Here is a 25996-nt window from a genome sequence, read left to right on the forward strand (position 1 = left end):
AAACCTTTCTGTAACTGAAGGGCCCTTCAGTGATTTGCTATTGCATTTTCAAAAAGTTAGGGAACTCAGAAGAGACAGATTTATAGAAAAGAATGGTCAAGCTTCAAAAACACTGGAACCTGCTTTTTCCATGACGCAACTCAATAGCGCCAAAAAGATCTAAATCCCATAAAAACACCCATATGTGTATATGTAAGTTTACCATGAGACTGATAAAATAATCAAAAGACATTGAAGAGGTGAATTTTATGTGTGTATTTCACTATGTTTTCTATCAAGCAAACAGACACGGACAACTTGTCTTGTCGGACAACAAGCTGAAATAAACAACCATTTTGATTCAAAACTCTATCAGTGTATTATTATTTGAACTGGCTGTTTGGCCGTGTTGTCAGGCTTCAGCAATGCAGCAGATTTGTGACCGTTACACTGTTGAAGTAGGGCGACTGTTTTTGAGGATGTTGGGAAGTTAGGTGGTCCGTGAGGTTTTGCTTTGAGTTTGAGAAACACTGACCAAACTTAATTTTTGAGCAAGCATCATGTTTTCTGGGTGACTCTTCCAATACAAACCATCACGAGGTACAGAATGTATCAAACATAAATAAATTCCAGAGTAATCTTTGTCTTAGACGGAGAGAAAACCAAGTAAATCTGGTCCATTCCAAAAAGTGGTCTTGAGACCAGTCTCCAGGCCAAGACCGATCTTGAGTACTACAACACAATCAGACACAACATCATGGAGATACAGGAACTTTAACTGAACACTGTAGAAAACCTGCACTGTCAGTACTTATAATGTAATACTGATAGCACACATTGCATTGTGACAAGTGTAAGATAACGCCATGTCAAACACCATATATTTCATGCTTGCAGTGAGACAGCACAGAACACAACTGAGGGTTTTAAAACAATTACAGACTGTGCAAAAACCTCAGAGTTTGACTTTCAATTATATCTCCCTTTTTTCTTCTACTCAAAGCAAACTGCACAGTGGGACTCATACACAAGCACACATATGTTCACTGGCATGCATCAACTGTTTAAAGCTCAGTCAAACATCCAGAGCTACAGATCAGGTTAGAGTCCACATGAAACTCCCAGAGCATACGCTGATTTCATCCATCTCTCCCTAAAAGCTGAGCTTGTTTTTCTGCTCAGCCTGTGTGGATTTCCTGAGGGGTGATGGATATTCATGCCTTCACCTACCTCTCTGAATGTGCATCATTAAGTTTCACGAAAATAGCCATAAAAATCTGGTATGACTGGAGAGGTCATGCATATACTGACTTTAGGAGGTAAATTGGTTTGGGCAGGCATTGGTTCTCAACCTCAGGCTCTGGACCTCCTCCAGGGAGATGTGAGATGATTTTAGGAGTCAAAGGCAGATAAAAGGTGCACTATGTAGTTTTGTGGAAGAAATTTTAATCAGGAGTGATTTTTTTTTTTTTGTCTAAACAAACTAAATAAACAAACTTGCTTTGTTTTCATGACAAAATCTAAACGCTGTATCGTAGGCAACTGGACTTTTAGTTTCTTGAAGACTATTTACCTCTCATCCAAGCGGCTTCCTCAGTTCTAACTAACTGGAGGGGAATTGGCAGGCTTTTAAACTCTGTGTGGGAGTGTCCTTACATTTACTCTGTTTATGCCTGGGTGTTTTGTCCTTAGGATGGACAAGTTTCTGCCTCAGTGTGTTGGTAGGTTTAAAGTGAACCGGGATATGATGTTTATTAAATATCCTCCTGTTTTTCTCAGATGTTCCTGCGACATAGGGAATGAGGATGTTGTTATGTTCTCTCGTCTCCTCCTCTCTGTCTGCTCTGGATCTTTTAGCGGTTTGGACAAGGGTCCAGTTTGGGTAGCCACTGGTTTTTAGTGCTCCCCTGATGTGCTTCTGTTCCTTCTCCTTCCCCTCTGACTTAGTGGGCATGGTCTCAGCCCGATGGTTTAGGGTTCTGATGGTCCCCAGCTTGTGCTCCAGCGGGTGATGAGAGTCAAACCGCAAGTACACAGATTTGTACATTGTGGAGACGAAACAACCTCTCCATCAATGAATGGCACAACACAGGAGGGCCAACTCCTCAGGTCAAGACTCAACTGTCCACTTACATCTGAAGGAGAACAATCATTCCTTTGAGGACAACAATGTAAACATCTTGACCAGAGAAGACAGATGGTTTGAAAGAGGAGTAAAATAATCCATCTATGTCAAACTGGAAAGACCATCTTTGAACAGAGGAGGTGGCCTAAGAAATTACTTAACACCCACCTACAATGCAGTATTGAGTTCCCTCCCCAGACATCTTAACAACCATTCACACCTGGGCTCACCTAGCCTTAGCAACCCACATGAAGGCTGGTTTGACCAACGACCCACAAGTTGCCCTAACGACTCTGAAACTCAGAGCTCACACAACTTTGTAAGGACACTCCCATACATAGTTTAAAAGCCTGCAACTCCCCTCCAGTTAGTTAGAACTGAAGAAGCCTCTTGGATGAGAGGTGAAATGTCTTCAACAAACTGAAACAAGTCCAGTTACCTACGATACAGCACCTAGATTTACCATGACCTGGATGACTGAGAACCTTCATCAACATGAAACTTTTCATGACAAAGTTTTTTCTGAAATAAGGTCAGATGGGCAAACCGGATGGGGCGTGACTTTATATGTGGCGGACCCTGCCACCTTTCAAGCTTCAAACAGTGTTGAGGAGACCTTAATTTCCTCTGAGAACAGCTTGTTTATTCAGTTATGGAAAAAAGTTTGTATTATTACCTAATTAAAACTGTAAATATTTGAATGTTTGAGTTTGAAGTGCCCCTTTAAAGTTACCTAAAAATATATGCAAAGAATATGCCAGTGCTAATGCATTTATATTACTAGTTTACTTTTAAACCTTGTATAATCAGCTTTCCTTTGGGCTTACTTCAGCAATTAAATGGAGTAAAAAACACTAGTGAAATGTTCATTATCAGCACATCTGTATCATAATGCTGCAGGCATCACTTTTATTTTCAGGGGGTTGTGAGAAACTTAAAAATATATCATGAGTACAGGTAGAGGATTAAGAAAGGCTGGAAGCTATACTAATGTTTGGCTGATTAAAATGCTGAGCAGAAAGGAGGAGATAGTGATGCATAATGAGACAAAGATCAGTGTCAAACAACACCGGTGCAACATGTGATTCCCGGGTGTTTTCGACGAGCCTTTAAAGCATAATGATTCAAACTGTCTGAGGCAAAGGTGAACGCATCCAATTTGAATATCTAAATGGCTGTAAGTACGCGCATGTAAGCAGAGGGGAAGGTCAAAGACTTCTGCTCTTTTTGGTCGCTTGATGAGCTGACACTCCTAAGAAACTCTATTATAAAACTGAATTCAATTTACAAAAACTCTATTTTCTTTCACTCAACCGCCCTTTATATACACACCACTAGCACCACATAAGAGCTTAGTCTTGCTTTTTTATGTGTCAGTGTTTCCCATTTTCAGTTTTCAGCGGTGCACTGCAACTCAGACACTTGCACGCTCATACACTTGGATGGCAGTGACAGTACATTACAGGAAAATCTGTTATGCATTTCTCTCACTACCCCGTTCGCCTCCCCCCGTTTCTCTGACTTTCTCTCTTATTCTTTCCGACCTCACTCTCCGTTGGCTCTTACTTTATCTTGCTCTCTTTATCTGTCCCTCTATCACTTTCTTCTCTCTTTCCTGCCAGCAAGATCTTCCAGTGATTGGAGTCTAACTTACTGAGGGGAAGGAGACGGCACAGCGCCAATGCTAATAGTGTGTTTCTATCTGAGAGCAGCTGAGGGTGTGTGAGCAATAGATATGAGAACATCAATCAGGAGACGCACAGTAAAAAGTACAGGGCCGACTTGTGTTTGGCCGTAACGACTGTACACTTCATCCAAATTCGTGGCTAGTAAAGCAAAGAGAGGAGAGAGAGGCGAGCAAGAAAGGGGGCAGAGCAGGGAGAGCACGATAAGGAGAGGGATCGAGAGTGGAGATAAGACAGGGACGCATGAGGCTGGAACTGTGAATAAGTGTGTAATAAAAATGAATTTTCTCCCCTCTCTATCTCTGACTCTTCCCCACCTCCTCTTGGCTTTACTTCGTCTCTGGGGGTGCCATCTGAGGTGCTGGTCAGGGTAAAGCTGTACACACACACACACGCACACAAAGCTCAATGCCAGAACTGACCCACTGCCCACAAGCTCTAAATCAGTATCTCAGAACGTCTTTATTGTCAGTGTGTAAAAAACAAAACAGCAAAGCATCTCCCTGAGCAGCGTAGTGCAGAATGTACTAAACAATAAAATAGCTGCTGGGAATAACATAGACGTAGGGAAAAGTAACAAAAGCAGTAGTAGTAGTAGTAGTTCTACAGAACGTTACAGCATCTTTCTGCTTAAAAGACACGTTCACCCAAGCTGCGAGCTGCTTTCCACCTTCCCTCTAGCTTTTAATCCGAATGCTAAACTAAGCTAACAGGCTTCTGGCTGTAGATTCTTATTGAACAGACGGATGTCATTCAAAATCTCTGTGGGATATTGAATCAGTGTATTTCCCAAAATGTAAAGCTACTCTACTACTTAGGTGGGAGAGAAAAGTCTGTCCTTTTCTGAAATCTAGCTTTAAGAGGGAACATGGACAGCGAAATGATCTACACCCTCGACGTGCAGTTGAGCTCATGCTTCCGCTTCAGATGGGCTGCACACTTTTAACTCAGCAGCTAAGATTTTGGCTTTTACAAAGGCTGTAAGTAACGTCTTTTCAAAGACTCCACCACATGAGCTGTATAGAGCCATTATATGTTGTGTTTTTTAGTCATTTCTAACGTTTTAAATCAAGTCCACATCTGCTTCGGTTGTTCAGGAGAATGCTGCAACGCTGTTTTGCTGTGAAGCTCCAGAAATGTTTTGTGGACTAGGAAACTTCATCAGCTTTTCCATCTGCATGGGGGTGAGTAGATAAGGAATTTTCTTTGTTTTTTCTAATTTTCTTCTAATGCTTTAGTTTTAAGCTTTACTTTACTTTTTTTTTCACTCTTGCTGTTCTGCAAAGAAAGCTCTAAAAATCCACTGAAGCAGAAGTTACCCAATTCATTGCAGGACTGCAGTGCCAGGTGTTCAGTGGGCGAGGGGCCTTGACGAGATTGAAACGGCAGAAAGAAATAAAAACCCATCGAGCATTTATCGTAACATAAGCCAGTGTGTAAAAACATTTGTGCTAATGAACTTTGAAGCATGTCAAAAATTCTGTCTCTTTTATTTATTTATTTATTCTTTTCTTTTCATTTCAGAGCGAGAAGAAGATCGAGAGAGAACTTGGCTTGAAGCAGCTGTGTTTCAAAAATAAGTAACTCCTTTGGGGTCGCTGACAAAGACCCTCGGTCAGCCGCTCTGGGCTGGATTTCAACTTTAAACTGAGCTGAGCTGCCCAGTTTTGGCCAACAACTGCTGCAGGCCATGTGGACAAATTACCCACGTCACACCTGTTCATATTTCTGCTCTGTATCAGCACAGCGCAGCAGGTCTATACAGGGGAAATAAATGTGACAGCGCTGAGAAAGGGGAAAGCAAACGCTGGCGCATGTCGCATCAATCACCTGTCAGAGAGATCCAGTCGAAGTTTGTCTTTGTGTGCGTGCCAGTGAGCGGAGTATGAGAACTTAGAAGTAGGTGTTACAGAAGCCGTGAGTGCTTGAAAGCATTTCAAGTGAGGTATGTAGGAGTAGTGCTGTATGTGCATACTGTATGCACAAATACAGAAAGGCTGAAGATTCGATTTGCAATAATAGAAAGTTGTCAAGGCAGGTCTTCACAAGAAAAGCAACCAGCACAGTAGGTGTTAGATGTGCAAATTAAATTAGAGAAAGGTGACAGTCGGAGAAAAGCGACTCAGTGGAGAGGTAAAGACTGGTGGGTACAGAGAGGAATGATCCTGTCTGAATGTCACAAGCCACTTCACATTTCTTTCTATTCTTTTTACTTCAATGTCCTTGCATGTCTCGATGGGTGGCAGCACCAGAGAGAACTGTCTCTTTGCTCTGCCTGTCTTCTCTTTTCAGTCACTGATCCAGTGTGCCATGCTCGCCTGAGTCAGATCTGGGTGCCGCCTCAGTATGGACTCGACCTTCATTTGATTTACCTTTTACACAAAAAGCCCCAAAGGGTGTCTTCGCTCTTTTCAACCCGTTGACTATTGTTTGCTGTTTGCCAGGTAAAGTCTGGAGGAGGCTCTCTGCCAGCTCCACTCAACAACTGCAGACGCTCCTCTGAGTACGTCGAACAAAGAGCCAGTGTGTCGACTTAACAGCGACGGTGGAGCGAGCGCAGAGGGACGGACGGCTGGAAATCAAAGATGAAAATGAAAGGTTTGCATTGTCAATATTTGGCAGGAACAGAGACGAGTGTGCAAGGACACTCCTTTGACACATGAATGCACAGAGAAGGCACACCAGTGATGTACTAGAGGGTATCTGCACACACACACTGACGCTAACGTGTCGTCCTCACCGAGTGTAACATCATTTTCATAAATTAGCAAGCTCGAGCAACGCAACACAGAACAAAAAAGTTATTATCATAATAAGGTGCAAAATAGCACCTCTTTGCATCAGTTGAAAACCATAACACTGTAATTAACAGGAAGAAAAGCAATTTACTCCAGCTCAACAGCACAACATCCCTCTCTCCCTGTTCCTCTTGGCATCTTTTAGGATTGTTTTAATTATTTTCTGGCATACTGACTGTATGACTAAAGCCCCCACTCTTCATCTCTGTCTCTCTCCCACACACTCGCTCACTCTTCTCTCCTGTACCACGCGTTTGGCATGCCTTTACTCAGCTGCTAGAAATGAGAAATAAATCTAAACATCTGATTAGCCTGTAATCAGCCCCTTCACGTCCCAGAAGGACAGAGGGAGGAATCAGAGAGAGGAAAATGGAGGAGAACTGTATGACTCAGGCTGTGGGGTGACATTCAAATGAAAAACCTGCAACTCATATCCTTGAAACTTTCTTGAAGACAGCCTATATTCTGCTTTTAGATGATGCAATGATGCCTGAAACAAAAGCTACGTAGCACTGCCTCATATCAGTTTGGTGGAGTTTGGAATAAGTATCTGCAGAGTGCTGGGGTGACTTTATGCGGTTCATCAATAAGCAAGACGGACTGCACTTAAATGATTATTATATTACATTCCTGCCTTCCAATCACTTAGTTAAAGTGTACATTAAGAGTAAATACATGCATAAATTATATTTTTCTGTTTAGGATAGGATTTGGTGCACTATTGACTTCTCTATTTGATGCCTGACTTTGAGGCTCTTAGCAACACGTTCTCAGGTCTACAAGCTCCCATTGTTTGTTTTAATGTTAGATCAGAGCCAAGGTACAGAGAAACAATGTTTCACCGTGTGGGTGCATTTTAGCAAAAGACTTTTAACAAAACATTGAATTGTAAGTGTGGCAACAACTGCCAATATTGATTTTAGGGATTCAGTGTTTTTAGCAATTTACATGGGAGCCCCACTTCATCGTTATGCAATACTAGTTGAGCATTTATTACCATAGTCAAACACATTTTAGAGGGGAGGAACTTTGAAAAGTCAGGCCAACAATGTCTAATCAAAGCGTTCTCTCTGAATTTCCGCATAGAATGAAATGTTTTGTTTTGCATTTACATTTCTATTTCTTTGATGTAATTATTATTAAAATTAATTTGTTTGAATAACCACACTTTGTACCAAAGGTTTTTGAGCCCCCCTTCCCCTGACAAATTAGTAAAATGCCTTGCTTATAGGTTGGCGCAGGAATCTGTCATAAAATGCAGAAACAAGTGAGAATTTTTTGCATTTTCGGTTCCCTTGTCTCAAAGTCAATGGGTTTTTTTAAATGGGTTTTTGGGTAAATGCCTGAAGGAAGGTATGTTGCTAACACAGCTTAAGATATTTTCATGTTTTGTTCTAAAAAATATGCCAATAAATACCCCACTTTTAATCACTGACTCTAAGCAGCTAAGGGTCACATTTAATGCAAGGTTTTTCTATCAGGATGAGTCAATGTGAATAAATTAAATAATTGGATGTATGATTTATTATAGGAGACAGAAAAAACAATTTGAGACGCATTCAGTCTGCCTTAATTTAATTTAATCAGTTTGACTCAACATGACAGAAATACTGCATTGAATGTGACCCTTTACACTGAACTTATGTAATAAAATTTGATGAAAAATTAACATATAAATAAAAAAGTCAACTTTTCAGGGAAGCATTTTTTTGTCCCTGACATCTACAGAAGTGAATGTTTTGACCCTTGGCCCAACCCGTAGTTTGGAAATTAGGAGGTGATGCAGCAGTCACGTTGTGGCTGGCAAGCAGAAACGATCTTCCTTGAGCAGAAATTGATAAGGAAAAGGGTCCCTTGAATGGCAAGTTCAGCTTCAAAGCCATGCCAGATGGTTCTCTCAACAAGAACAAAGTTATTTGCATTTACTGTCGATGTGAACTGAGTTAACACCGGAGTACGTCGAGTCTCAAAGACCACTTGCTGGCCGAGCACACAGCTGATGCAGAGAGCACTCCTCCCCCTCGCTAATGGGTGGCTACAGCTTGCAGGCCGACTAACATTGTTTAGTTGCAGTAACCTTTACAAGTGTTAAGCTGGACACTACATTGTGCGAGTATTACTAAGGAATGTTACATTCAGGTCAGTATGCCCATCTGTTGTTGCTTGTTGGGCTTGTTGAGTTTGCCATGTCATGCTTTGAGCATATTTTCTGAGCATGCAGTACCTTTGAGGTTATTCTGGAGAATATTCTGGACAGTGTTTGTTGTTGTTTTGGATTGTTGCAATAACAATAAACATACATTTGCATTATAAAGAATTAAAAACTTATCCCTTTAAGGTACATTTAGAACAGATAAAAAATGTGCCATTAATATGTGATTATTGGACAATTGTGCGAATAATTACAATTAAATATTTAATCGATTTGCCAGCCCTAATCCTAACGTTAGCTTTTTACCTCTGGCAATTGCATTTAGGCTTCAAAAATCTTAAAAGTAGTGTTCATTTGTGAAGATTATCTTACTGAACAAGACTTGTAAGTATCATAAACTTGTGTTTGCCACGGAGCTTATTTTTTGCTATAAGCCAAAATCTAATTAAAAAATCCCTGTCTTTTTGCTGAGGGTACCGCAGCGAGTCTTTACACCAATCACAATCATCTTCGGCGGCGTTTAACCCAGGATGCTGTGATGGTGCCCCTCCAAAATAGTGTTGGGGAAGCCTTTGTGAGCTCTGGCGTTAAAATGACTTATTACCTGCAAAAGAAAATCATATATTGGGTGCTATTGACACAGATCTCGTGTCCTCACTTTTCATCTAAGCTTCCTCTGATGTAGTTCTTTTTCAGTTCAGACAGACTGATGACAATGATAGGCAGCACTTTTCACAACTGTCAGTGAATGCACAAATCATAATTGATTTTAAATACACCTTATCCACAAACTAGTTCCAAAGAAGATCAATGTACTTTTGAAGAATCACAGTATTTACGGCCCAGAAGAAGATCTGTTGGCAAATGTGGCTTATCAAGCTGCAGGATCAACGATAGAGAAAAGAAAAGAAAAGAAAAGAAAAGAAAAGAAAAGAAAAGAAAAAGACAGAAAGAAAGAAGTGTTGGTGTTTAAAAAGTGGTTTATTATTGCTATGCGGATTGCACTGAGCTACTAATCTGATATAAATTAACCAAATTAAGGAAAACTGGTAGTCATCTGTGTTCAGATGTATTAGATGTGAGGAGCTGTTAAGTCTAGAAAATGTACAGATGAGTGCTGCATACCTAATTCTGTTGACCTCGAATAATTTAGCCTACACACAAAATTGGTTAAGTTGTATGAATGACCCAGTTACTGGGTGTGCAGTTTTGGGCTCTTTTGCAGGGTTAATTTTTAATGCGATGTGTTGAGAGAAAGGGAGAGGGAGGGGGAGACAGAGTGTTTGCAGGCGAAATCCATTTAGTTGTTCGCCCCTTCTTTGTAGCAAACTTCTGGCCAAACAAATGGGCTCTGCTGTTGTGTGTGTGCCTGACCATTTTGAACTTTTAGCTAACTTTTGGAATTAGTTAGCAAAACTTCAGCCAGAGAATAATTGATTTCCGCTTTACTTGCCTGTTTCATCCACATTACCTTGAACTTTGTGCACTTTGCACACTGCTGAATATTTGGCCCCGCATATCCGGGCTGGACACATTTGCAGGGCAGCCGATCACATCTTCATTAATGAAAATCTACTTTAAGTGTTGGCTCTATCCCAGCTCTACATCCTTCTCAGTGCTGTCCTGGTATGTCTTGCTGTCATCTTTCTCTCATGTTCTGCACCCTCTTTATCTCTCTCTTTCTTCTGTTGGTTATCCTGTGCAGACAGGGACAATTTCAGGCAGATCTGAAGGTGATCCCGCTGTCTGACCCCTTATAGGTCAGCCTTTGTAGCGTCCGACACCTCTCTCCTTCACATGCACCCTGTCATCCTAGCAGTGTGTCTGTCCATCGATCTGTCTCACTCTCTCTCTTTCCTTACTTCGGCTCCTCAAAGCTACCTGCCAATTTCAGGGCTGCCATTCCAGCTCCCCATCCTTCTTCTTTCAAGTCGCATCCTTTTTAACTTGAATATGACCAGAGTGAGAAGTGAAAGTAGACAGGTAGCTGCTGAATAATGGATGACCCAACAGTTTGAGATTCTCTCTATATTCAAAAGGAAGGGGAGGAAAAGAACTTAAATGTATTTCGTAGGAGAAGTTATAGAGGTGGCTAAGTCTGAGCACCTGGGTGTTGGCTAAACTTGAACGTATAGTTTGGTATAACGTGTATTTTCTGAAACACAATGGAAATGTTTTTATTTTCATTGCAACTGCTTTTTCTTCTTCAGACATTCTGTCCAACTGTTCAAAGCATTCTGTTTCATCTGTCTACCGCTTGTAAAAAATCTTTGCAACTGCTGGTTTATTTCAACCTGTTGTCTGGTTTTAGCTGAAAAATGCTGCAAATATTAACTCTGATCGCTTGAGAAGGCAAAAAAAAACCACTAACCACACACACGCACTAGACCAAAAGGACTATCAAGAAAACAAATACAAAGAACAGCAGAATTTTGTGTGTCTCCAACGTTAGTATCAAGACTGCACAGATGTTATCCTCCATAATTCTCTGCTGCATGCTGCGTTCAAACTATGAGTGCAATTGTAGTTTTGCAGAAGAAAAACTCCCCAAAATGTTAATATTTACAATATTAATGAGGTAGCAATACAAACTCAGAACTGAATAAACAAGCTCTCAGAGGAAAATAAGGTCCCCAGAACACTGTCTGAAGCTAAAAAGGTGGCAGGGTCTGCCACATATAAACAAAGTAAAACAGTATGAAACTGTATTGTCATTTAAGGTCAGTGTGTTTATTCAGTATATTCAGCCATGGAAACAAAGAGAGTTTGTTTATTTAGTTTGTTTGGGCATAAAATAATCAGTCAATGAAGATCTTCCTCTTCTGATTAAAATTTCTTCCCTAAACTACATAATGCCCCTTTAAGTTCCTTTACTTTCTGATGAAAACACAGCCTCCTTTTCCCATCAAGCAATCATTACTTCAGTGTAAACAGTCATTCGACAAATGATGGGAGTCCTGTCACTAGAAAAGAGACCTAATTAAATTAGCTTAACTTTCTGAATGACATTTAAGATTATTTGCTCCCCTCTTCACAGCCTACCAGATTGGCACTGAAGCAGCATGAAGAGTCAAGTTTCAGATGGGATTTAAGAAAATATCTTAAACTTAAAATATCTTAAACTTTCTGGGGAAACTTTTTCAAAATTTCAGGGTATAAATCTTCCCTGAAGTGATAGATATTTCCTCAATGTCAGGCGCCCGCCCACGCATCAAGCAGAACACCTCTGTAGTCGGAGGTTTACCAGAGATAAACTTTTGTGGAAAGTAAGTCCAAGTCTCTCCGTCTTCCATCCGCGCTGTGATTCTGTCTGTCTGATTCTTCTTCAGCACTCTCGTAAAACCATTCTGCTCAAGTAAAGCCCCAAACCGGTCGAGAGGGCTGGAAAACTTCCTCAGCAGAAACATGAGACAAATCCTCCTGGAGCCTAATAGTTTGGCCTAAATACTGCGCGGGATTAAAATGACTCATATTTGCTGTAATTTTGTAATGTGTCGAGGTGCCGTTTATGAGGGAGGATCAAAGTATGGACTATCTGAGGTCAGTTTGAGTGAAAGTGCTGCTTATAGTGATGCATAACCACATTTCTTTGTTGTTTTTCATAATTTCTTTCAGCACTGTGCCAAATAAGATAATTTAAAATTGTACTCATTCTGCCTCAGGCACTGTTTAATGAATTAATGCAGCATTTTTAAAAAAAATTAAAAAATCTATTAATAGTTGCATCATGTGATTCATGTGAAGAGTAAATGTTGTGTGAAACCTTTCTTTTATCATTAGGATTTAATTACATATCCTCCAGGGCATCTCAAGCCTCACATCTTCAACATTATGAAACAAGAGAAGACAGGAAATGAGATCATCAGCGACCATTTGGGGCTCATCAGAGCCTGGGCCATCTCAAAGTGTTTGTGGTCAAAGTGTAACGGATTTCATTTAAATCTGTTTGCTGAAATGTTACACCCTCACAGGCAAATAATCTGTTTCTTAACAGCATTAAAAAACAAGGTAAAGGAAAGCTGTCTAATAACCTGGATAATGAGATGGCCCCAGGTTCTGTTTGACTGTGGGCAACTGAGAAGCTTCACAGCAAAGTCTGTTCTGATGCTCGCTGCAGCTTGCTGCATGTTCCTGCAGTCTCCAACTTCAAGTGGAATCAATAATTGTCCTAATTTGAGTGATTAGACCTCCTATTAACATTTCCATTAATGTCTTCAAGCTGAAAAGCATTAGTGTGCAGCCCATCTGAAGAGGGCGCAGAACCTCGGCCGTGTGTTGGGATGTAAATAACGTCTTTTCAAATCAGTTTGGAATGTCGGGGCTTCTTTGATCTTTGATTACGTCGGACAAGCTGCTTAAAACAAGTCCCTATCTACTTCAGTTTGAAGAAGGCTACTGCACTCTTTTTCGGCGAAGCTCCAGAAATGTTTTGTTGACAATAAAAATTGCCGTCAGCATGAGAGTGAGTAGATAATGATTGAATTTTCATTTTTGACTGTACTGTTCCTTTGAGTATGATCCCTCATTTAAAAAAAATTAAGTTAACTAAGCTGCTTTACAGACTAAATAAGGTCAAATACTTTTTCATCTCTGTCTGTAAAATAGAAATGACTGACTCTATGTTGCTCATTTAACAAAATGTTGTCTGCTCCTTTCAACCTTCTTTTTTTCTCCAACAAATAAAGTCAGATTTTGGAAAAATGCCAATTTAGTAGTAGTAGTTTGCCATTTCTGATTTCTTGCTGGCATTTAGAATGATATCTGTCTGGTCAATTTGAAGCTACAGCCAGAAGCCAATTACCTTAGTTTAGCATAAGGACTGGAAAACAGAGAAAACCAGCTTGCCTGTCCAAAGGCAACAAAATTCACCTAAGAGCACCTCTGAAGCTCATTATTTAACTCATTGTAACTTGCTTGTTTACATGTATTAATCACTTATTTATTGGCTACAAGTGAGCAGATTGTAACGTGACGTGAAAAATGAGACCTTCCCCGTCTCTCTCGGTTGCCTATACAAGCCTGAGGACGATTTGCATAAATTGTTTAATGCTGCTAGGCTGTGGATTTCTTTGTGAAGGACTCGGGTCGGATTGCCTCTTTCGGCTCCGCTAACAGAGAGCAACAGTAGCTAAGATTAGCCTAGTAATGGAGCCCACTGACATAAACTAATGGCAGGCTTCCAGCACGACACAGAAGTTCCACAAAGCACCTTTAATATTGCTGCTCAACGTAAAAATATATATATTTCTTAACTCATACTGAACTCACAGGCGTACATAACTTTACTATCAAATAGAATTGGGGCAACTTATTAATTAAGGGTATCATGGAAGACATTCGATCGTTAGCTTCTGGGTTGCAGCAGCTGCAGAACAAAATCATAGTTGAAGGTGAGCGCTTGGATTTAAATGGGCCAGAACTTCATTCAAATGTGAAAACAAAATTATTAATTTCTCCCACGCTCAGCCTGTGATTAGCTTCGCATGATTTTTCTGTGGAATATAATGAACCACCTCCTGTAATTTGGCGTTGGGTAAAATGCCACCTGCAGTGATAAATGCAGTCGAAGCGGCATAGAAAATATTTTATTAGCTGTCTCCCACTGGAATCTTAATCCTGCCTGAATGGGGTCTGCTTGTGGGTCTAGCTGCTGTCCAGAAATGTCACACATGGCAGACTTTCACAGGTTTTAGAACACGGATGACCGCCGCAATTATTATAAATCACAGAGGAGCCCATGTAACAATAGTCCCGTGAAAATAGGGCTTAGCTGCTCAATGTAATGCAAATGTTTTATAAAATGAGTTTCCTCTTGTTTCTCCACTTGCTGCTTCTTGTTGAAGAAGTGCACTGACCAGACTGTTATGTAAAAAGTAAAGTTAATATGTTTATGTGCAATATTCCTCCCATTGTAAAAATACTGGTCTATAAGTTAATGGTCCTTACAAATATACACATACAATAATGCATGTGTGTGTAACTGACCCTGACCAGCGAGTCACATCGATTGTGTTCCATGTCAAATGCGTTTGACCTACGCATCCCACGGGGCAGACGCACACACACAACACACACACACAACACACACACACACACACACACACACACACACCAGCATAGTTATGCAGCGGCAGACAGGCAAGGAGAGAGGAAGGTAAACACATCTTCTCTTTTTTTGCCGTTTCATTCCGTGCACGCTCGCTCCCCATTTCCACTTCTACAACTGTCTGTCTTTCACAATGTCCTCAACCTGTCTGCAGGTCACAGTTATGGCACTTCAAAGTCACTGTTACTGGCAAAATGTGAGAGGATGAAATGACAACAAACACAGGCACCATGAAATAAATACAGAAACGCACGATGCGTGAGATGAGAGAAGCGGAGCAGGAAGGGTGAAGTCAGAGAGATGCAGGTATACGACCTGGAAGATCAGTCAAAGATGCAAAGAAGATGTCAAAAACACAGAGCCCTCCATGGCTATAGATAGATTAAACATCGCCGAAATCTTTAGAAAAGACTTCTGAGTGATTTGCTTAAAAAATCCAAATGCAAATTGTGTGTGTGTGTGTGTGTGTGTGTGTGTATGAGAGAGAGAGAGAGAGAACACAAACAGACCACAAACTCTTCAACTCCTTTAAACCCCTGTGAGTCATAAAGAAAATAATATTGTTATGCTATTTTTCTGTAATAACATGCCATTGAAACCTGAAAACCTGTGTCAGTGGGAAGGTTTTCTAGACGGACTAAATGGATTTTTGATGACCAAGCTGCTGAAGGACAACAATATAAAAAGCAAAGACTGCTGGTAGAATGAAAATAGAACATAAAACTCTTTTCTACCTTGTATTTGAGTTGGTCAAAACCTGTGGATCCTGTCAGTCCTGGATAATCTGCTTCAGACTTTAAACAAAAAGAGGCAGTTTGACTTTAATCTTTTATATCCCTGCTGCCACGTGTGAAGCTACAGGGTACTGCTGATCTCAGATCCCTATATGTTTAAAATGTGTATTCAAGCTTGCGCTCTGTTAGCTCTAAGGAAAGCTATAGTGGTCAGCATGTCCACCATTTTTGTTTAATGTAACTACAACTATTGGATGGGTTGTAATGAAATTTGGTCCAGATTCCCATGGTGCACAGAGGATGAACACAGAGGAGCTTTCTCTCCAGCCACCACAGTAGGTTGACATCTGTGGTGTAAAATGACATGAATTCACTATTTACTACCATCAACTACTGGATGGATTGCCATTAAATCTGATACATACATCAATACTTCTGCTCTAGCTCTTCTTCTTACCTTTTTATTATATATATATTTTTTTACTATTATTATTGTTTATTGTTATATTGAACTGTCCTTTGACTGCTGTATTCAATGGAATGCCACTCAAAGTCAGAATTCCTTCTTGTAAACTCGAGGCTCATCCATCTACCCCGACTTTATGAAAGAGCAGTTGTCTGATGACACACAACAATGGTAGCACCCATAGAAAGGAGATAGGGTGTGTCTGTAGAATATAGTATTTGTATAAGGCTAATGAATTTAATGTTTATATACGTTTGCAAGTATCAGTGTGCTGTGAAATTGAATATATGTCATCTGTTACCTCTTGTTTCATATCCTCATCTCTATTTTGTTTGTGATGCAAGGAGGCTACACTGCTGAGGGTTCAATTCTGTGTACACTTCATCTTTTTTTTTTTTCACGGTCGGTCAAGGAGTTTTTTCACTTTTGCCATCCTGCACCTGGAACACTTTGAGGTTGGAAGTCAGAAGTTTCAATGAGGAAATTTGGACCTATAGGTTTTCTGGAACACAGCATAAGATAAACATCATATCTGGTCAGCATCAATAGGTTAGTATTGTCATTGTGCGCACCTTAGCCTGAAAATATTAACATCTAGCTCAAAACGATGCAATACCTAAATACTTCAGAGACACTAGCATGGCTTCAGACTGCTAGTCTTGTTAATGTGTACATGCTTTAGACACTGAGAAGAAATGTGCTTCAATGGTGACCATTGGTTGGCTTTGATCGATGCTTTTATTTTTTGTGTTTCCACATTTCCCTTCCATTTGATGTTGCTTTTGATGTACAAGGTTTCATTTTAAGGGTCCAGTTTGCAAGACAGTTGATTGTCGAGTCTCATTCCCAGCTCGTCATATACTGACGCTTTGGGTTGGTCGGTCAGGCCGGCCACCAGTTGGGAAACCTAATGCGATTGAATTTGGTGAGTTTGGAATGCGATTCAGTAATCAACTATCTTAATCTTATCTTTTGCAAGCATTGACCAAGTTTAACACAACTAAATCAGTGAAGGCAAATACACCAACCACCATAATACGAATAGACCTTGGCCAACCAAATGAAATTACTGTAAAAAATTTCAAGAGTTAAAGTACAGAAAACCCAGAACACAACCTATTCTTCAAGTATCTTGGTAGCATGCTGGTAATACTGAGCAAACATTTGTATTCAGACACCAGTTTGTGCTCTCAGACATTATGAAATTTATATGGCAGTGTGACCTCACTGGTGATCTTAGTCCACCACTGATGAAAGCTTTATGGGCACGGGTCCTGACTCCTCCACATCATTGAGTGGAACAACTGCACGTTATGTAGCATTTGATAATGACACGGTGGCTACGTTTTACAGCACATAAAGCAGCATCAATAATTTCAAGCAGTTAAGTCACGATCTGGTGAGTTTTATTTCCCTGAGTCATTATTATCCCCATGTGTTTACTTAACACTGTTTTTACATGATATATAACTGGAAGGGAGCAGAAAAAGAGCAATCTAAATTGAGTATAAATTAGGTCTGAAAGCCAGTAAACGCAATGATGAGTTTTCCATCTTGTAAAAGGAAGTGCAGCACACTATGGGGCTCCCTCTGGCAGGAAGAGGAATAATTTTTATTGTAGCACATAGTGAAACTAATAGCCTTCCTGTTATGATGATGGTAATATTTGAGCGAGGGCTTTTTCTGTAACAGAGTTAAAATTAATGAGCTGCCCCTCTCCGTGACTTTTCAGTTGACGGTAGGTGAATGGTTTGACCTGTGCCAGTAAATTGCAGATTGTCCGGGCAATATCTTCTGAGTGTTTACACAACACAGACAGACAAAGCGGCCTAACAGGCAAAGAGAACACTAGAGGCAGGGGATGGCGGATGAGAGGGATAAAAAGATGGAGTGATGAGGGCTCAGGAACACATGAGAGAGGTGACAGAGTGCCCTTATATGACAGAAAACTCCAAGTGCTGCTCAGAGAGTACCATTTACAAATGATACTTGAACATGTTGCTCAACTGAACAGAGTGACACCGAGTGAACTGAGTAACAGAAAGCTCATTACTGATGACACTGAGCCGTGAGCTACAGCAGAAGACATTCAATCACACAAACAAGCTTTCTCCCATTCTTTCTATCTCCTTGTTTTTTTTTTATAAGACAAGAATGTTTTTCGTGTCTCGATTTCAATTATTCTCACTTTGACTCCAAAGTGAGAATAATTACAATCTATGGCTAACCACCATAATCCCAACCCTAACACTAGCCCCTTACCCTGCCCCCATTACCCTAACCCTGATCCCTTAACCATAGCCCTAACCCTGTCCCCGATCCCTGGCACCAAACCCGGCCCCTAAACCTAATCCTTTTACACATACTTTTACCAAGAGTTCCTTACCTGACGCTCTGTATCTGTAATATATCTGGATCTGTAGCATTGAGTGAGGCCACAAAGCTTCCAACAGGAATGTTTTCCATCCTGGTGACTGTCAGGGGGTCGGGAAAGAAGACGGGGCCCTCGTTGATGTCCAGGACTGTGACGTGGACGGTGGCTGTGGAGCTAGGGCCGTAGCCAACGTCAGAAACCAGAGGATCCTCGTTCTCTACCTTGATGAGTAGTGTGTGGAATGCCGTGGCCTCGTAGTCAAGAGGCTGAATTGGGAAAATGATTGGGAAGGTAAGGGGAGGGTTATCATACCTATGGACACTTATGCAGTATATGAGGCATATGAGGCATATGATGCGTGAGGCAGGGCAAATACTTTACCTTGACGACAGAGAGCATTCCTTCGTTATTGTCTGGGTTGGTTTGGATCTCAAAGCTCTGTGCAGGATCTCCGTTAATTATAGAATAGAGAGCTCTCCCCGCTCCTGTGGTTGGGTCATCTCTGTCGATCACGGTCAGGTTGACCACCACACCTGTCGAGCCCTCATATACATACGCCTCAAACTGAGGAGACAGACAGACAAGTCACCATTAGTAAGCAAGAAGAACTGAGAATACCTGCAGGTAGAGACTATTAAAGAGCAAGGACTCGGACAGAGAGGAGACAGCAGATGAAAACTTTCTGTTAGAAGCTGATTTAAGTAAGTGTAAAGGTGTCTTCAGACTGAATGTGAGATGAATTTAAAGGCAGCACAACTGCACTTAAAGTCAGTAGAAAGACACGAGTGGATAAGACATGAGTTAAAGCTGAGCTGTCTGACCAAGATGTTAATATTTCAAACTTGAGTGAAGGATTTGGGCTTATTTCAAATCTGCACAAATGTACAGAGACAGGTGGAAAGGCACAGTGTGACGGATAAAAAGTGAATTTCTGCACAGCTGGTGCGTACATTGCCAAGAAAACTAATATCTGTACAGCGCATTAGTTGTTTCGGGTGAATAAACACATACTGCACTAAAGACTTGCTTCTCCTTCAGTCTGATTGCACATACTGTATACTATAAGGTGCCCTGGGGAGTATTAGACCAGTGGTGGTGCGATGGAGAAATGTCAGTCCCCTTATTTTTTGCACTGTGCAGGTATGTGAGCTTGCGGGTGGTGTGACACAAATTCTTGCCATTCTTGCTATTCTGCTGGTGGCAGTAAAACGCAAGCAAGTGTAAAAATGTGCTAACAAAGGCAAGGAAGAAGACTGCGAGCTAGCAAATATGGGCATAAACAATGTATGATGGCCTTGCAGATGTTGCATAAGGGGGACTTACTCATTAATTTGTTAGACTTCAAGAACACATACAGTGCAATGTATTTAATGAACAGACTACATGTGAATATAACTTCAGTTTGTTTATAAGAAGGACACAGTTTAGTCTTCCTCCTCGTTATACATTTCTACTTGGTCCCAGTCATTTTTAATGTATAAACCAAATTATCATCCAGAAGAAGCTACAGAAGCTAACAGCAAAAGAATAAAAGAAAGAGCATTTAAAATCTTAACATGTGACAGTAAGTCAGATGTTCTGCAGACAAATCCACTAAAAAAAGCATTTGCCTCAACATTGATTCACATAAGGACTATTAAACATATGAATGCACGAACAAACAAAAGAAACACTACACCTCCATCTGCGATTCCTCACAGTGCATCTAATTTATTTCTCAGTGTCAATCACTCCCCACCTCTGTGCTCATTGTTGGCAGCAGGCCTCAATCAGATTCCTATCGACGCATGCCTGAATGGCTCCCACTAAAGAGTACATTTTGAACAGGGGTACCACTGCAGAAGCTCCGGGCAGGCAGAGGCAATTCTGTCAGTGTGTGTGTATCAGGACCATTATGGTGTCAGAGCTTATAGTGTAATCTTTTAGACACAGAACACTCTGTTTAAGGATAGCGCTGGTCCAGCCTAGATTACTGTGTCTCCTGTCAGCCCACGGTATTGTTGCTTCACAGATTACCCTCTTACCGCCTTACACTGCCTGGCTCCTTACGTTCATCTGAAGAAAGACAAACATTGATTTCTTCTCTTTTCTCCCTTTTTTTTATTCATCCAAAGCTTATTTAAAGAAAAGCCCACTTTGAACCATTCACAGTCATTTAGGGCACACAGGATAGATACACAATGTTCTTGAAAAAAGGAGCTTGTGTTTGTACCCACATAAGCATTGTTGGTCCTTTCGTCCTGCGAGCCCGCGGCAGTCGAGTACAATGGCATCGTGGGGAAATTAAGAGGCAGTTGGAAACATGAAAAGTCCAAAAGTCATTGTTCAAACAAGTGGGATGAACTGGAAATTAAAATGTTGACAACTATTGCCTCATCTTCAGCCGTTTCACTGCCTCCGTGCCCCTTTTGCACATACTCAAAGACACACTGTGACCAGAAACAAACAGCACTGGCATTCCGATGCCCATCACTCTCTTCTGGACTTCAAAGTACAGATAAGGCTCAAATGCAACATTTGCAAGCTCTATCTATCTCTCTTTCCCACAGACACACAGACACACACACACAGACACACACACACACACACACACACACACACACACACAAAATACAGTATAGACACAGACAACAGCTGGTTTGATTGGGTTTAATCATGTGGGGCAGTCATGCGGTTGGAGAAAATGCTGTATTCTGTGTGATGTGGCCACTGGGCTCCTGCCCTGCTGCTGATAAGGCCCCAATTCCACCTGGAGCACAAAGCAACCAGTCACCTGAAAGACTAGAAGGAAATGACTAACTATGAGACGGAGCTTCTGGCCTGAAATGACTTAAACGCATTAAGAGAGAGGGGGGAAGGTAGGCGAAAGAGCAAAAAAAAAAAAAACCGTCTGCCTTCAAGTTTGCTTTTATCCTTGTGTGCATGTGTGTTGGCTGTTTTCTATCTGAAACCCTCAGCTTTATTACTTACTGGCCCCACTCTTAGAGAAAGATGCGCACGCACACACACACACACACACACACACACACACACACACACACACACACACACACACACACACACACACACACACACACACACACACACACACACACACACACACACACAGAACGATAGACAGACAGATAGAGAGATATTGTTGGCCATAAATCACAGAGCCCCATCATTGAGACATTTAAGATTCTAAGGAGAAAAAAAAAACTACAGTGTGGCATTGATTTTCTTTCCCTTCTTCTATGTGCCAGACTTTTTCAATAATCCGTCCCATAAATCTTCAAGGTAATGTCGAGCTGTCATAAGATAATTGGGTGATTGTCATTTCAGTCAAAACAACTTGAGAAAAGATAAACAAATGGACAATGTCAGGTTTCAGTTGACAGTTGTAATTATACTGTAAAAAAAGCTAAATTTTTTTTGCTATTTATACTGTACCTATGATTGAGATGTTGTTTTTTTTTGTTTGTTATTACAGTGCAAAACAGCATGTAAAAGATTGGAGTGCAAAACAACAAAGTGCTCTTTCTTAAAAACATAACTGCAGCATGTGTCACAAGTAATTAATTTTCATACAACACAGAACTGAATGAAAACCAGTGACTGTCTGGATCAGCAGGAAAAAGGTTGATCATGCACCATGCATTCAAAAACTAGATATAACTTGAAGAGTTGGAGTAGAGTGAAGTAACTGCCATGTATCTACCAGGGATTTAAACTATTGTACCCATAATAGTACAATGTAAAACATAATATAGGCACATTAATTACATCATATTATATGTTATTTCCCGTCACTACCTATATACCTGTCATTGTGCACATTAGTCACATACTCCATTACACCCAGTAGAGGGTCCAGTACGACCTTCTAGCTAATTAAACCCAGTGACCGTAGGTTACGGTTCACAAAGTCTGAGATGACAATATGCTTTACAGCTAATGGAAGATGGAAAAGAGCTCGGTAACTATTGGACAGATTGCCATAAATCTGATCTTTTATTTGCCATTCCTGAAAATGTATGTAAAATGATCCTGAAAAGCCTATCCCAGTCTAGCCTAAAGACAAATTCAAAGAGTACAGGCATGATTTAAGGATAAAGTCTGAGCACTTACAGAGCTTCTGTCATTGATCTAATGGAGTTTGAACGAACTGAATATTTTTTTATTTTTCTCGCCTGAATTTTTATAATGCAAAAATGATCCTGCCAATGACCTGTAACTGGCCCATTAACTGGAAAACACAATGGGTCCCCATATTATAGTCATACATGGTCCAAATTTAATAACCGCATACAAACAGCATTTTGTGACCTCAAAACAGTCCTGCTTGGGAGTAACAGAAGCATTAAAATCATTACAGTTCTTTGTTTCCTTGTTTACATTAACTTTGTGGATATAAAATAGACGTGATCTTGTATCATTTCCAAGCTTAGGGCTTTAAAAAACAATTTACTATATATTCATGGATTTTAAATCTCATTGATTACATGTGGGATCAATCACCCGGAGGCTGGCGTGTAAGTGGCTCAGGAAAGAGGGGATGGAACAAGGCGTGGGTGCTCTATTAAATCACTCTATGGTTGTTGCAGGCCACAGGGCAGGCATGGAAGATTCTAACTGGCCAAATGAGGTGTCAATCAATAGTTCAGATGTGAGCGGAATAACAGTTTGCGGTCTTGGCTAAGACTACAGAGTCTCGCATTACTATTTATTATCTTCATAAGTATAGGCACAACCCTCGGCTACAACTTTTATGAACATGAAAATGTAGTTTTTGGCCTCTCTGTGACCAAACACTACGAACTCTGCATGAACCATCTTTGGAAGTTAAACTTCCTTCACATTCCTGCTGCGGCATAAAGTGATAATACATTTAAAATTAGCAAAAGAAGAAAAACTACAAAATTTACAATTTAGACGTGATATTTCAGACATGTTGAAAGCACAACTTGTCTCCATAACCATATATTTGACAAATGTGGTCAACCTTAATCTCTCACTCTGGGACACAGCGAGACAATTCTCAAACTAAAAGTGGTTTTCTTTCAACTTCAGCTCTCTGTAAAGGGTCTCAGAACTTAGGGTAGCAAACATCTGGAAACCGAAGCAAAACAGCTGGTTGAATTCTGAAACGCTATTCTAGAAAATCTCCATCTCAATACTGTCATAAACACTCAGCGTACCTTTACTCCAACAGATGGTGGTGTAAAGGAAGCCTAAAATCCTGGCAAAGGGCCCGAGAAAGAAATGTAAAGCCTGGGAAGAGAATACACAATTGTCGGCTTTACGGAGTAACACTAAATGCTCTCTGCCTCATTAACACTACTATGGAAATTGCCTCCTATTTCTTATACAGGCTTTTAATTTGTCTCTCATTGCCAGCTGGCATTGTTTGCTTGTTTCAAACCAGTGACCAAGACCTTCCTTTCCTAGTCTGACTGTTGTGTGCAGAGCTGTGGACTTTATTTCCATGGAAAAAGTCTGAGTAAAAGAAGAGTAAGGTGACAAAAAAGAGTCATATTTAAGAGAAAGTAAACAAGTGGTTATTTTGAATGCGATACTGGATGCTAAACGGTAACATTTGTCAATATGACTTCTCCATCTTGTTCTCCCTCTTACAGACACATACAAATAAACAGAGACGCATGCACGTAATTACAGTCGAGTAAACACCCATATGCTCACCATATTCTAACAGATAGTACACAGTCATCATACACACACAAACAGAGATAGACGGACAGAGTTGAAATCAACTTATTTTATTCCTGGATGTCTGTCAGAATGTGTTATGAATACAGATGGCAGTTTAGGTTGCGCTGACAGGCAGCGAGACAGACAGTTGAGCAGCTGTTCATTTTTCTTAATGGAAAGGACTTTGTGACACGTCCCCACTGCCCCAAAGATTTTCCCCGAAAGGGAACAGACATAACAGTGGCTCGTCACATTAAACCCCCTGAGACAAGACTGTTTTGCCTCCGAGAAACATTTTATCCATTGCCGCGTCACAAAAGGACGCCGCCGCAACAGATGCATTGGAGGTCTGTCTTCTTGGGTGGGGTTACATTTCCAGCATATTTTTTCTAGAGCATCTTTTCTGACTTTTTCCAAGTCCATGTCCTCTTACTTGCTAGGTTTTTGATCCTCTAAAGCAGTTCTTAGAAAGCAGAGAATAAACTGTCAACTGTGAAGGGATAAATCCAGACACATTATCTCAAAAGGCATGACATACACACATCTAAAAAATGATACAGCACCTCTAACTTAGCATCGCATAAAAGGTTTAAAAGTCTTAAAACTTTGCATGAAAGAGTCACGCTTCAAATCAGTTTTTCTAGGTCCCTTTGTAAAAACAAAATACTGACGTAGACGTCACAGAGGTAAAAGTCAAATTTAGAAAAGAAATCCTTACAAGCAGCCACTTGTCTTTCCTTTATCTGCTCTCAAAAGCAGCTTAATTCTCAGCAGAACGAGGTGTAGACAGACCTCAAATCTGTAAAAAGGCACCATTTCATTGTAGCAGCATGAAGCTGAAATTAAACCTAGTACATATGATCACTCATCTTCCCACACAATCCTATACACAGTGTCTGTGTATGGGATTGGCAACTTACTTCTCTGTCTAACCCTCCGTTCGCTTTTACCCTTCCCCCTAGCTTTAATCCAGCATACAGTAAGTGTGCCTGGAGAGTTAATAAGCTTACCTGTGTCTTTATTAAATTTGAACAGCCTCTGCTCAGGCTGTTTCCAAAGATAGATTTTCGATGAATCTGACATTCGGAAAAGCAGCTTTTCTACCTTTGCAGAACATGACAGCCGTAATATTTGTCAATGCAGCTGAGTTAAGAAAAAAAGAAAAGAAAAACATTCTCAAGGAATACAGGCAAACAGTGTATTAAATAACCATATGCTTCAAAAACCAGCAGCCATTCAAGTGTTACAGCTTGTGCATTACATTTGATAGCACTGGATAGTACCTCTCTAATGGTCAGACTGGAGAGTTCTGCCTACAGGACTTTTGTAACTTTCCCAAAATCAACAATATGGCATGTCCTTCCTGCTACATTGTATCCATGTACTCACCATTTTCCATTGTTCATTTCAACACCTTACAACCAAGTCGCCAGAATAAGTGTTGGCAAGGTATGTTTCTGCAAACCATTGATATACTGCAACTCTACATTTCTTTTGATTTAGTTTTTTTTATTTTATGTTGTGACAATACTGGGCTTATGATCTGGTTAGGTTTAGGCAAGTAACTGCCTTACTGGTATTTTTGTCTCCACAAACACAGCTGTAAAACGTCTTGAGGTCCCATTAAAAACATATAGTAGTTTAATATTCACAAATGTTGAAACACTATGGTCCGACATTGTCAATATCCAGTGGTTTCACACTTACAAATATTGAAACGCAGTCTCAAACTGCTGTCACTGGCTTGGCAGCCTTCCTGCCTGCACTCCACCACCATCCCCTCCACCTCTGGATATGACAGTCAGGTCATAAACAGGCAATGTGAATGTAATATGACACGCTAGAAAAGGGAAGAAGAACAAATATCTGATGTGTTTTTTTCTTTT

The 25996-nt window shown here is 40.5% G+C and overlaps 1 protein-coding gene across 1 annotated transcript in view; it reads right to left on the reverse strand.

Annotated features, from left to right (window-relative positions):
• The window catches only part of cdh13 (cadherin 13, H-cadherin (heart)), a 398586-nt gene that overhangs the window by 74947 nt on the left and 297643 nt on the right, over positions 1 to 25996 (reverse strand). The window contains exons 9-10 of the mRNA XM_084364311.1: positions 18801 to 18983; positions 18432 to 18685 (exon numbers count right to left, since the gene is read on the reverse strand). Coding sequence (XP_084220437.1) covers positions 18432 to 18685; positions 18801 to 18983 — 437 coding nt within the window. The remainder of the gene's footprint in view (positions 1 to 18431; positions 18686 to 18800; positions 18984 to 25996) is intronic.

This window comes from Pagrus pagrus, assembly GCF_965226575.1.
Source record: "Pagrus pagrus genome assembly, chromosome: 10".
Lineage (NCBI taxonomy): Eukaryota > Metazoa > Chordata > Actinopteri > Spariformes > Sparidae > Pagrus > Pagrus pagrus.